The sequence below is a fragment of the Chrysochloris asiatica genome, unplaced genomic scaffold (genome assembly GCF_000296735.1).
Source record: "Chrysochloris asiatica unplaced genomic scaffold, ChrAsi1.0 scaffold00096, whole genome shotgun sequence".
NCBI classification, from domain to species: Eukaryota; Metazoa; Chordata; class Mammalia; order Afrosoricida; family Chrysochloridae; genus Chrysochloris; species Chrysochloris asiatica.
The window spans coordinates 10,558,247-10,571,954 of record NW_006408614.1 but is presented as its reverse complement, the minus strand read 5'-3'; the positions used below and the strand labels follow the sequence as shown (position 1 = coordinate 10,571,954).

At 50.3% G+C, this 13,708-nt stretch overlaps 1 protein-coding gene across 1 annotated transcript in view; it reads right to left on the bottom strand.

The window, feature by feature from the left end:
* The window catches only part of TRAF3IP1 (TNF receptor-associated factor 3 interacting protein 1), an 83,064-nt gene that overhangs the window by 22,254 nt on the left and 47,102 nt on the right, over positions 1-13,708 (bottom strand). The window contains exons 8-12 of the mRNA XM_006866825.1: positions 11,576-11,671; positions 6,066-6,167; positions 3,143-3,163; positions 1,486-1,570; positions 869-952 (exon numbers count right to left, since the gene is read on the bottom strand). Coding sequence (XP_006866887.1) covers positions 869-952; positions 1,486-1,570; positions 3,143-3,163; positions 6,066-6,167; positions 11,576-11,671 — 388 coding nt within the window. The remainder of the gene's footprint in view (positions 1-868; positions 953-1,485; positions 1,571-3,142; positions 3,164-6,065; positions 6,168-11,575; positions 11,672-13,708) is intronic.

Sequence of the window (13,708 nt, the reverse complement as noted above, 5' to 3'; positions counted from 1 at the left end):
ACTTCTTGTATGTCACTGTAATTTACTCTAAATTGCAGCCTGTGCTGATATTCTCAGTGACTTGTCACAAGCTTTAGCTTTGACTCTTTGTGTAATTAACCTTGAAAAGCTTCTGTTTCCCTGTTGCTATTCTTGTCTTTAGTTTTTAATAATTAGAACATCGATCTCGATGTCAGAGAAACACACTGAAACATTTTCCTCACACAGTTTCAAGGTTTGCTTGTACAGGACTGCACATACTGGTTTCTCTTTCATCTGAAGTGGATCTTGGTTTGAGGTGAGGGTGTAACCTGATTCTTTTCATCCTCAACCACTGACCACGCTTTTCACTTCCATGAATCGGCATAGACACCGATGCCTCGTGTTCGTGTTTGTATGTGTGTGTTACAGAGAGATGTGACCAATCATTTGCCTGGTTAACCTTCTTCACTGGTACAATCCAATGACACTAGTTATATCTGTCACGCTGCTCTTCCCTGGGTGCTGCTTATAATTAAACATTCAACTATTCACTGAAAGGTTTGCAGTTCAAACCTCAACAGAGGCTCCTCGGAAGGCAGGTGTGGCGATCTGCTTCCGAAAGCTCACAGCCTTGAAAACCACTTTGAAGGCCAGTCCAATCCTACACACACGGGGTCGCCAAGAGTTGGAATTGACCCAGACACAAACAACGACAAATCCTGCTGCTCGACAATGACCCTTCTCCACTTCCAACATTCCTGACACACACATACACACCATTCACCGACACACCAGGGAGCCCCAAGGACTCGCTCGTCACCTCCCGCATGAGAGAGAATGTAGGATCATTCACTTTCCCAACAACCCTCAGGCTAGAACCCCACCACCACCACCAAGCCAGCCTCACCTGTCAACAGGTAACACCTCCGCGCTTTCCGGTCGTTTGACACGGGGAGGAGCTGGTCTGGCGCTCCCAGGCCGAGGTATCCTCCTAAAGTCCAAATCATTGAAGAGCAGAAGTGACACATTTCAAAATGGACATGAGAGACCACTCATTCCTACACTGTCCTGCTGCAGAATGTGAAGAGAGGTCCAGTGTCCAACACACTTTTGAAGCACCTACTTGTAATCTTACATTTCTAGGTACTTCAAGGTATGAAAAACACCGACTATCAGTAATGAAAACACCCATGATGTAGTACTGCCATAATCACGGCCTTCCCCACGCCTCTAGAATGTTCTTAGTCACTATGACTTAGAAGCCACTCACGGGTACTGGACATACATCTCAGGTACAGGGAAATGATACGAGTGGGCTTCACAAAGTTCGTGCAAAAGCACCATGATCTTTTCATTCCATTTTCTAGGAATTTTTGGAAGCCCCTTCGTACTGACTGTTTCTCCTCTCTTCGTACAAACATTTCCTCATGACTGACCCTGAGCATGAAGTAAGACATAGGAAACACAGTGACCATGCCCCAGGTGTGTTTTGTTTTCCAAGGTGATGGTCCCCAAGCCACGGACCTGAGGTTGGATGACAGCTCATTCGGGACTTCTGAATTCTCTACTGCCTCGGACTTCTCCTGGACAGCGGGTCCTACATCTCTTTCTAAACACACAGTGGCAATTCAATCAGCAATTCACCAGGGAAGAAACACAAACAACCAGTAAGTGCTTGAAGAGACGCCAACCTATCCATGAGCTATTTTCTCACTTTGATAAGACAAAACAAACCAGTTAGATAACTGAATTTGGTGAAGAAAGGCACGACCCCCAAGCTTGAAACCCAAACCCGTTCAACTGTTCAGAAACCTTTTAGGTTCTGTCAGACAGCTCAGCAACTTCACATAACAGAAGTATGGCCCAAGAGGGCAAATGGACATGTGTGTAAACATGTGTGTGTCAATCACATCATCACCCTCTAGTGGTCAACAAGGGGTGACTGCTGAGTAAATTACTGTACGGTCATATGGTAGGCGTTTTTGATGCAAAGTCACCATTTTCATATAAGGAGCTCGGCAGCGTGGTGGTTACAAATCGGGCTGCTAACCACAAGGTCAGTAGTTCAAAACTACCAGCCGTTCCACGAGAGAAAGATGAGACTTTCTGCTCCCGTAAAGATTTACAGCCTCAGAAACCCTGTGCAGGGTCGTTGTGAGTCGGAACCGACTCCACGGCACACCACCACCATTTTAATATATTATCAATATCGTATGAAAATGTATCTAATAATTACGTAGACATACACGGGGCCTGTTGGTAGAAAAATTCCATTGTCTTTTAATCTCAAATTCAAAATGTTCACAGAAAAATCCCATTATCTTTTCATCCCATTCCTCCCTGAGCTTCCGGGGTTCCAGATGGATGCCCGTGAAAGTTAGGAATAGTGGAATTATCAATACCTTTCATTTCATTCTTCAGTTTTTCTGAAATCTAAAGTTGTTTTTATTTTTACTTTGGCTATTTACCACACTATTTTTATAATCTGAGCAAAGTTTTCTTCATTTTGATTTAAAAGGCCCAAACCATTAAAACAATTAAACATATTCCATTTTTTCCACATAAAAGAGCTTCATACAACAATACTTTAGAGTATGGTGCCCTAGTGTGGCGCTGTGGGTTAAGGCACTGGACTGAAAAGTCGGCTTGAACTCAACGTTGGTGGTTCAAGCTCACCAGCTGCTCCTCAGAAACTCTATACAGGGTTGCTATGGTTCAGAACCGACTCGAAGGCACTTAACAACAAAAACAACAATACTTTAGAGTGTAGTCAAAATAAATCAGAATTTTAATACTGAAAATATAACTTACACTCTGAGGAAAAAACCTGAAGTGCATTCTTTTAGAATAAAACATGTAAATTAAATATTATACTAGTGTGGTCAGGAGTCCTGGTGTAGTGCTGTGGGTTAATACGTTGACTGCAAGGTCAGTTTGAAGCACAAAGGGGGGCAGTTCAAGTTCACCAGCCACTCCTCAGAAACCCTATACAGCGTCGCTTTGGGCCGGAACCAACTCCACAGCACTTAATAGCAACAATGGTCAGGCTATGTTTCCTTAAATTGAGTTAATTTCACGAGTACAATGCAATGGTATAAAATATAAATTTATACATTTTATATAAATATACAAAATATCAATCTGTTTATACAGTACCTGCTTACCTACGGCCATTTCTTACCTGCATCACTGGCAGAGTCCCCTAAAATAAAGCACAAGAGAAAGTTAGTATTTGGGTCAGTGAGTCAGAAAATATAACATAAGCATAGCAGAACTATGAAAACACAGAAATTATTTTGGGTGGCTATTGAGGGGGGAAGGAGCTCTTGTAACATAGTGGTTACGAATCGGGCTGCCAACCTTAAAGTCAGCAGTTCGAGACTACCAGCTGTTCCATGGGAGAAAGATGAGGCTTTCTGCTCCTGTAAAGATTTACAGTCTCGGAAACCCTGTACAGGCTCACTATGGGTCGGAACCGACTCAACGGCACTTAACAACAACAACATTGGGGGGAAAAACGGCCATTTCTTCATGACCTAGCCTCTAGTGCCCCACTGCCTCTGTCTGCAGAGATAGAGACGTGCAAACACACAAAACGTTCCTGCCGCAGGAGCCTCGGGAGGACGCGGGAGGAGTGATGCGGCAGGTGGGGACGGCATTCACGGCCAGGAGGCTAACCCTGCTGGACACATACACACAACTGGTCTGCTCTGTGCACCACCACCCAGTTAGGTCACAACAAACAGTTAAAATAAAGAGAGCAAAGCCAAATCCAAACAAAGCAAAGGAGGAGAGTGTTACAGGCAATAACATTAACTCTCGGTTTTAGAAGACAGCTGATGAAAGCAGGAAGCACGGAGACACCGAATCCCACACACCAGGGGTGATGGCAGTCTGAGCCAGCCAGGACCAACCAAGTCACTTGTCAGCAGGCCGTTCTCAGGACCGGTGGAAGCAAACAACATCCAGCTGCACAAAATGCATGAGCCACGTAGAAGGGGTCTGATCTCAAACACAGCCCTTCCCCCAAGACTCTGCTTCTCCATGGGCTACTTTCTGGGGAGCAATAGGACCCTGGCTGAGGTGAATCTCAAGTCCCCTTGCAGGGGGGCACTCAAGACCAGAGGTGGGCAAGCTTTCTGTTAGCCTCTGGGAACACTGGAGCCCACTCGGTGCACTAAGCTCCTACAGAAAGCGGGTAGGGCCCGGTCCCCATAGCATGAGGCATCTGCTTGGTTACAGTCACCCCCACCTGGGATGGCCTCCCTGCACACCTTGAGCACCAGGGACCTGGGTTATTCTGGGATCCAAACACAGATAGAAAGGGACTCCCCAGAGCCCTGGAAACTATCCCTAGAGGATGGCTCTAGGAGACATGTTCGGGCACCCACTGGAGTGGTCATAGCAACCAGACAGCACTGAGGACAGGCCTGGGGCCCAAGGAACTGGACAGTGTGGTCAGCAGGGGCCTGGAGGACACAGATTCCAGACAACACCTCGAGAGGATAACATGGAGACAGGCAGCGCTGGGCCTTGGGGTAAGGACAGACAGAGGGCTGTGGAGGCCTGGGGGTGGCAGCAGAGGTACCTCCCTAACAAGCTGCCTTGTGTGACAGAGACACAGACCCAGGTCCCAGGACTCCAAGTCCCCAGCTCATCCTCAGAACCTCCATGACTGCGGGTTAGTAGATGGGCAATCTCTGCCCTGGACAGTCACTATGACTCGACGGCACTGGGTTTGGTTTTGGGTTTTGGCAGGTCCGTGCAGCGCTCACAGAGATGATGGAAATGTAGAGACGCATTCTCAGACTGAAGACCTTCTCCTCCCATGGACGGGGACCCTGGCCAGTGGGCACTCCCTGTCCTCAGCCCCTGACCCATCCACTCCCGCCCACCAGCACCTTCCTCACTGAGACGCTCCGGCCCAGGTCACCTTCTGTGCTGTCTGCGCTCCTGTTAGTGTCAAGTCCCAGCAACCACCCCTCCTCGGACCCACTGCATGCTGGCCAGGCCCATGGAGCCTGTTCCCCACTGCTCCAGCCCTGTGGGACACTGCACACAGGATACCAGCAGGTACCACCTGCACCCCGCAGCTCCAGACCAGACCTTTCCTCCCCTCAGCTGGGGGAGCGGCACCAACACCCTGGGGACTCATCACGCCTCATCTCATCATCTCTAGAATGTTCTGTGAGCCTCTCGAGTTGAGTTTGAGTGCTCTTTTCAATGCCCCCTCATCGGAAGGCCTTGAAATCTGGTGTGAATTTTACAATTAAAACTTATTCCAATCTGGACTACGCTTCCAGCACTCAGTGGCCAGTGTGACTCTCGAGTGGGTTCCAGCTCACGGTGACGCCACAGGCGAAGCACAGCTGCCCCAAAGGGTGTTCCTGGCTGTCATTCTTCCCTCCCCTCCCTCCCTGGTAACCATAAAAGGATGTCTCTTCACTGTAACAACCTGTTCTCGGACTTTTGACAATAACAGTCTTAAACAACGGTTGTCCTTTTGTGTCAGACTCCCTAGCGTGGCCCCAGGGCTGGGCACAAACCGGCCACCTCTCTCCTGCGGTTCAGGCAGGTCCCACAGCCAGAAAGCTCCCACCACACTCCCGGGCCACACACAGCCAAGTCCCCAAAGACGCCATCCCTCACTGGTTCTGGCATCCCATTTGTTCGTCACAGGCGGCAGGCGTGCAACCCGCTCACCAGCACACATGCTGACCAGAGCTGGCCTCTGTCACTTGCTTTGTCTGCCCAGTTCCTGGGGCGCCACACACTTGGCCACCCACCAAGCCTGGGAGGGGCTCCAGGGTCTTAAAGACAAAGGCTGAGAAAAAGTAGGCCACAAGCAGGGTCTGGCTGAACACTGAGGAGCATTTTGGTCAAGGTCAAGCTTGGGGCTGACTAACGTCCCGTCCCTGGGGGCAGGTGGCCAGGTCTCCAGAGGCACAGGTGTGGGAGTCTGGCGTGACCTGCACTGGCCCTGATCCTTCTCCATTTGATGCAAAGAGCCGAGAGCACGCCATCTGCCAGGTAAGCAGGAGGCTGGACCCAGGTGGGCCGCTTGGCTCTCTGGGAAAGGCGTGGGGAGGGGTCCCTCCTCTTACCTTTCGGCTTCGCTGCGGGCTGGGCCTTGACGTTCTCACACCACAGAGTGGCTGAACTACTATCTGCGACGCTAGCTGACTGACTAGGAGCTTCTCTTGACCCTGAAGTGAAACAGGGCAAAGTCGGTCATTCAGGCTGTGACTCCATCTCGGTCTGCCAGCTCCGATGCCAGCTGACCACAGGCAGCCTGCGAGGGCACAAGGCCGGGACTTCCTCCCTACTCGGCCAAGGCAGGCCAGACCCCAGGCTTACCATCTGGGGGAGCTCCCTGACGCCGCCACCCCCACCAGCCCCCCCACTACAGCCAGGGTAAACTAAAGGAGAAGGCCACTTTGACACTACATGCCATCCTTGAGGGAGCCCTGGTAGTGCAGAGGTTAAAGCACTTGGCTGCCAAATGAAAGGTCAGTGATTCAAACCCACAAGAGTTGGCAGTCTGCCTCTGCCAAGATTGACAGCCCTGGGAAGCCCATGGGGCAGTTCTGCTGTACCCTATAGGGTCGCTACGAGTCAGAATGCACTCAGTGGGTTCAGTGTGCCTACTACCTGCACGTACTGAGGAGTCTCAAATACTTGGCCACTGATTACTGACTGGCGGGCCAAAGTGGACGGCAAGACAAAAATCAGATACCTGAGAAATGAAATCATTTTTCTATGAAAGCTACAAGTTGTTATTGTTGTGTTAGGTGCTACGGAGTCAATTCTGACCCGCAGTGACCCTGTATAGGGTTTCTGAGGAGTGGCTGGTGAGCCAACCTGTGGTTTAAATGACTTTGCAGTCCAGGGCATAAGCCCACGGCACCACACCAGGCCTCCAAAGCCAGAAGTGTAGGGGATGAAAGACTGGGCTAGAGAAACGGGTTTGGGACCATGGCTGGACCCAGAGCTGGCCGACTACTCTCTTCACTAAAGGGTCCATCGCTGCTCTCGGGGAAAACCTGGGAGACTCGTCGTTCCTAAAACCAACTGCTACACATCTGTAAACTATCCAAAGAAAGCACTTCTGTCAAAATCCATCGGTCATTAACTATCAAGGACCTGCTTTATTTGTGCCAGAGCTGCACGCATATGACAATATCTTTAAAGACGTTTGTCTCAATCTACAAGGAAGATGCTCACTGCAACAGCGCGATTTAAGCAGTTAGTCATCTACAGAATCAACATCCAATACTAGCAGGTTTCACAAGACAACCTCAAGATAAGATCCAGCTGAACAGTTGAAGAACTTCACCTTTCGAAGTCAACAGCCCCATTATTTATCCTTTACTAATGTTCTTTTAAATCTTACTGGACAGTCTACGGCATGTCCTGTGCTCTGGCATAGCCCCTGGCCTGGTAAGGAAATTACACATCCACTGTGAGTCATCTCTGTGTTCCCAGGAGGCCAAGCACACTGGGCACGAGTCTGTCTTCTCCAAGTTCCGAAGGACTCTTACGTGAGTGCTCCTAAAGTCGGATCCCTGTACTAGAGAGAGACAAGCCAGGACAGACTATGTGGGCAGCACAAGTCCTAGTCACAGAGGGCAGACTGACCAGTGTGCCTAATACCAGCTTCAAAGAAAATAATACACGTAATTTCAGAAAAAAATCAACTATCAGTCAGCCCCATCCCCCAAAAATCAATCCATCATGTAGTAAATGGCATATCAACTGCTGAACAGAAAACGGGCACTCAAACTATAACTTAAATAAATAAACTTTTTTAAATCAAGTAGCAAAACATGTTGCTTGGAAATACCTGGTATCTGAGGGCTGCTCAGCTGTGGCCCTGGGCCTCGATCATCAAGATGGCCCAAGTCCATTCCCTAAGCTCTCTGCCGCTTCGATGATGAGCTGGCCTACGGCTAAGTGAGTGGACTCTAAGGAAGAACGGGGATGCCGTGCTGGCCAACAGGACCCATGACCCTCATCCACCAGATGGACAGCCCACACACCACTCCAAGCAGCGTCAGTAGCCAGAGCTCTATGCAAACCACAACTGCCTCAAGTCGACACCTGAGCTCTGGAACAGCCAGAGTTGAGACTGAGGACCTCGCCTCTCCCAACGGGCAGTCTTCACATCTGCTGGGCACGCCCATAAACACACACAGTGAGCATCCTGGGTGTACAGCATGACCCCCACAGTACCAGGTCTCACCGCACGGAGTCAAGTCCTGACAGGAAACAGCAGAGGGTGGAGGGGAGCAGAGGGAGGCAATCAGAAAATCCAGGCGGCGCTTGAGTCTACAAGACAGGCAACCTCTCTCTTCAAGGTCATGGAATGAGCAGAAAAGGAGATGGAAAACATGCTGGGGGGGTGATCCGAATACAACCTGGGGCCTTAGATGCTATTAGGGATAATACTGCATATTCTATAGACGAATACAACCTGGGGCCTTAGAGGCCATTAGGGATAATACTGCACATTCTGTAGACAGTACAGTCACAGAAATCAAACACTCACAACTCACGCAAGAGGGGGCTGTACTGTTTGCAAAAACGGAATAACGTGCGTGTTCTTTGTATAAAATATAGCCGTTCTGCGAGGTGTGAAGTCAATCTTGCGGCTATGAAGGGGTGTGTCTTTTTTCTGTTTTTGTTTTTTTTAGCTGCATGCTAATATGTATATAGGTGAAGCATCAGGATGCTGTGAATATACTTTGAAATGGTTCATAGGAAGCTACAGCTACAGAAGTAACTATGACAAGGTGTCACCACTTGTGAATCTAGGTGGGAGGTATAAGTGCACTGTTGTTGTAAAGTGCCAGTGACTTGGCTCCGACTCATAGCGACCCTGTATAGGGTTTCCAATGACAGGGTGGTGGATTTAACAGCCGACCTCTCAGTTAACAATCCAGTGCTTATCTTACAGCGCCAAACCAGGACTCCATGTGGGTGTTAGCTTATATTTTTTATAATGAAAAAGTTCAATAAATAAAACAAAACAAGCGGTGTCAAGCAAAATCAAGATAGGACTTCGCGTGACAGAACACTTTGACAGTGCCCACACTGACAGTTTGCAATACAAGATGGATGAGAAGAATCAGCTCAGGTTTGAGAAAGAAAACCAGCCCCTGGAGTTAGCTAGCCGGGAAGCAATTTCAAACAGCCAGCCATCCTGTCCGCCGACAGCGGTGACACAGAGCAGGATCATGGTGGGCCCCGAAGGTCCTCTGATGCGCTAAGGGACAGCAACCGGGATAAAGGGGCTCACTGATCTGGAAATCACTTAGCAAGAGACCCAGGCGCCCTGACTGCAGAGCACCAGGTCTGCTTTAGCAGGACATTTGTGAAGCAGCAGGAGGCCAGGGAAGAAGGGTCCGGGCGGGGGACTGTGTGTGGTGTGTGTGGTGGGAGAACGCTGCTCGAGGCCACCAGGGGGCAGCAGCCTCATTGTCATCTCTGTAAGGGGAGCTCAGCTGAGACCCGACAAGGCAGTCGGGCCCACACGTAGAGAGACACCAAACCACTCAATCTCTTTCTGAATAACTAATAACCTGGGATCCCTCATCAGAATGAGCTTTGTGCTTTCCTGATTTGGGGTACTGTGTGCTCCTGGAGGAGCCTTGGGGGTGCAGTGGGTTAGGCAATGGGCTGCTAACGGAAAGGTTAGCAGTTTGAACCCAGCGGCTGCTCTGAGGGAGAAGGAGGAGGCAGTCTGTTCCCATAAAGACTGACAGTATCAGAAACCCCATGGGACAGTTCGCCTCTGTCCTGTATGGTCACCACGCCTCGGAGTCGACGCGATGGCTGTGGATTTGGTTTTGTGGGTTTTATGGCAAATCTGAAGTTCTGGTGGCACAGAGGTACAGCACTGGACTGCAGACAGATCAGCAGTTCAAATCCACCAGTCGCTATGGCCAGAAGAGGCAAGACGCGGTGGGTTTGGGAGCCTCCTTCCCCAGTGACCTGAGGCGAGGGAAGCAGGGTTTATGCCTAGCTGTGTCTCTGACAAGCCGACCACTTTGTGCCTCATCATACCTGTTCCCAAGGCAGGTAATCCCACAGCTCCGAGAACGCAGTCCCGTGCCACGTTTGAAGGGGCCAGTGCGGCACCCCAGCCATCCCCTGTCTCCCGGAACCCCTGGCTGAGGGATGTGGCTCAAGGACAACTCAGGGACAAGCACTGTCATCAGAGAGGACTGCACTGCCCACGAGGTCCATCATCCTGACCGCTCAGCACGATATGTACGGCGGGGGGCGGAGACCCTTGAGACAGGTTACCCTGGGTGCAGCCCTCCTCAGACATGTGAGTTCTCCAAGGTGGCGGGTGGGTGCTTACCGCTTCTCACCTCGAAAAGTCAGTCCGGACGGCTGGTGATGTGCCTGAAGGCTTGGCGCCCAGAGACGCAGAGGACAGCTATTACTAACACTCAACGGCAAGGCCTCCCTTTCCAAATTCCAAATGCGCGCTTCTAGTGGCCATGGGCCAGCTGGAACTAGCTGCGGGAGCAACTAGCCAGTGTGTTCTGGGTAGGGTTTCCGGGACTGTGGATCTTTGTGGGAGCAGGTAGCCTCGTCTTCCTCTCACGGCGCAACTGGTGGGTTTGAACCACCAACCTTGCAGTTACCAGTCCCACACCTAACCTGCTGAACCACCAGAGCCCCTTGTGCCTTAAGTACACACTTCAAAAGCTTTTACTGCAGGACACCGTGTCCATGTAACAAACCAGGAGAGGGAGGAAATACAAAATGAAAAACACCCTCCATCCCATCAGCCCCATCAATTGGCAACATTCCGGCAGCAAGATGAAGCTCACACCTTGAACTAGTGTAAACCTTAACGAGCAAGCATGCAGTGGCTCTGTGAGGTAACACCGGGCTGTGAACCACAAGGGTAGCAGTTCGAATCCACCAATCACTCTTAACAGGACCACCACCACCACCACCACCCATAAAAAAGGCAGGTGAAGGTTAACTTAAACTGAGCTGTTCTTCGTTACGCAACTTTGAAAGTTAAGATATCGGTCACCTGTGACCTTCACACAGCTTTAAACATCTGACCTTCAGTAAAGCAGTTAGAACACCAAAAAATAATGTTAACTACAAACAGGACACTGTAGGATCCGCAGTGGACTGCAAACCACAAGGTCGGCAGTTCAAACCCACCAGCTGATCCTTGGAAATCCAGACCCAACTCGACGGCGCTTAACAACAGGCTATGGATACTCAGGAGTCCTGATGTGGCGCTGTGGGGTAGTGTACTGGACTGCAAAGCTGTTTGAACCGCAAGGACAGTGGTTCAAGCTCACCAGTCACTCCTTAAAAACCCTATACAGGATTGCTATGGCTCGGAACTGACTAGACAGCATTTAAAAAGAACAACGAATAATTTGCATTTATACTTTGCTATGAGTGCTTTAGCTGCTCTGCGGGAGAAAGATGAACAGCCTCGGAAACCCTGTGCAGGGTCACTATGAGTCAGAACTGACTCCACGGCACATAACAACAGCAACAAATGAGTGCTTTGGTCGTGACCACTTCATTCATATCCTAGTGGTGAGGCCTGAGGAGAAGACATTTTTCTTACCAGTTTCTGAAGCTGTGGTTTCCGGCTCTGGTTCATTACTTAGCGCAGACACTATGGGGTCTAAAATTTTAGCTGAAATATTATCTTCCTTTCTTCCTGACATAAAATAGTTAACAAAACATTAAAACATTGCACCGGCTGTAGACAGGGGTTGCTACAGGTACGGTTTATAGGGTCCTAGGCTAGGGTCACCAACAGACTCTGTCCGCTCAAGCTCAGTGGTCGGTCCTCAGATTCTGGGTGACTCGGGCCAGCAGACATGTCCACAGGTTCCCCCTCCCCAAGGCCCCTACCAGGTTCCTCCTTCCCCCGCCCTCAGGACATCCTCTGTCCCAGTATCCCTCCAACAAAGTCATCTCCAGATGCCGGGTCTTCCGCCTCGCCCACCCCCAAGTCAGCAGCGCAGTGCTCCCACTGAGCACCCTCCAAGAGCCGATGCCACCTGGATCGTTCTCATCCGTTCACAGCCCTGGTCCAGCCCATTCCTGGGATCTGCATGTCCTTCTATATCCCCGTCAGTTTTCTGTCTGGCCATCCCCTCCCCAGAGACCAGAAAGCTCCCTCCCCAGCATCCCACGATATCATTTTCCTGCCAGAGATTTATCGGCAGTGGTCACTGTGCCCCTGTGTGGCCCACCCTCTGGATCGGACCTGCAGGGTAAAGGAAGGAGCTGGGCAGCCCACTGCTCTCGAGCTCGATGCATTCAAGGGTCACTAGGAAGCAAAGGCTTAGCAACCGCAGGTGCTGCCCCTCAAACAGCCTTACCCAGCTGTTTCCCGGCATGCTCCTTCTCAGCTTTACTGTAGCAAGAGTTGTATTCCTTTTTAGGGGAAAGACTCTGCTCACTGGTTCTAGAGCTCCTTCTTCCTGACATGAAATTGTACAATGAAAACAAGGATTAAAACTGAGGCGTGACGTCACATACTCAGGACGCCAAGGATTAAAACTGAGGCGTGACGTCACACACTCAGGATGCCAAGGATTAAAACTGAGGTGTGACGTCACATACTCGGGACGCCAAGGATTAAAACTGAGGTGTGACGTTACATACTCGGGACGCCAAGGATTAAAACTGAGGCGTGACGTCACATACTCAGGACGCCAAGGATTAAAACTGAGGTGTGACGTTACATACTCGGGATGCCAAGGATTAAAACTAAGACGTGACGTCACATATTCGAGATGTGAGCTCAGTGCCACATGAGCCGTGCTCTCCCGCAGCACATTTCTGTGCTTCTCTCGTAATCCTCTCTGAGAGGCGTGTGTCCTGGAGGAGACCAGAGGGGTCCCAGAGGGGACAGGGCATTAAGGAAGAGAAGTCCACCCTGGGGATGAGAGCTCGGGGAAGCCAGGAAAGCCTGCTCACAAAGCCTCTCGTGCACTGTGCGGAACGACCCAGCAGAGCAGCCTCACAGTAAGCCCGGTACCAACACCTGGGTGACCAAGAAGAAGTGCAGACAGCACTTCCGACAGCACAAGGACCCCATGAGGAGGAAGCACAGCCCTGAGATTCCGCCATGAGCCTGGGTCGAGGGCAGGCTCACACAGGCAGTGAGGCGTCTGCATACCTCCAGCGAGCGTCTGAACACAAGGGGGGACAATGCTCCCCCAACCACCAAACACTAGGTACACTCTTGAGAACCACCACGATTAGAATGGACAAGCACACACATGCATACATGTGGGTACATGCTAACAAGTCATATATGCATCCACACACATGCATGTGCACAGGCATGCATAATGCCACACCGGTACATGTATGTGTGCACAAACACATTCACACATGAACATAAGTGCACATGTATGTGTGCACACAGGTACATGCACACTCACCCATATGCACACATGGACAAAGCAGCGAGTACCTCCGTACATATAAGGAAGCATACACACATGTACGTACACACATCCATGGGTGCATTCGCATGCATGCACTTACACCAGCACACATACAACACACACACATGTAAACACATACACACTGCGATCGTGAAGGTCAAGCTGATGGAGCCAGGATTCCCAGTGGTCCAGCAGCTGAGATGTAGTTATCCCCCATGCTGAGATCTACTACACTATTACCTCCTCTATGCTGAGATCTATTACAATGTTACCCACTCTGTGCTGAGATC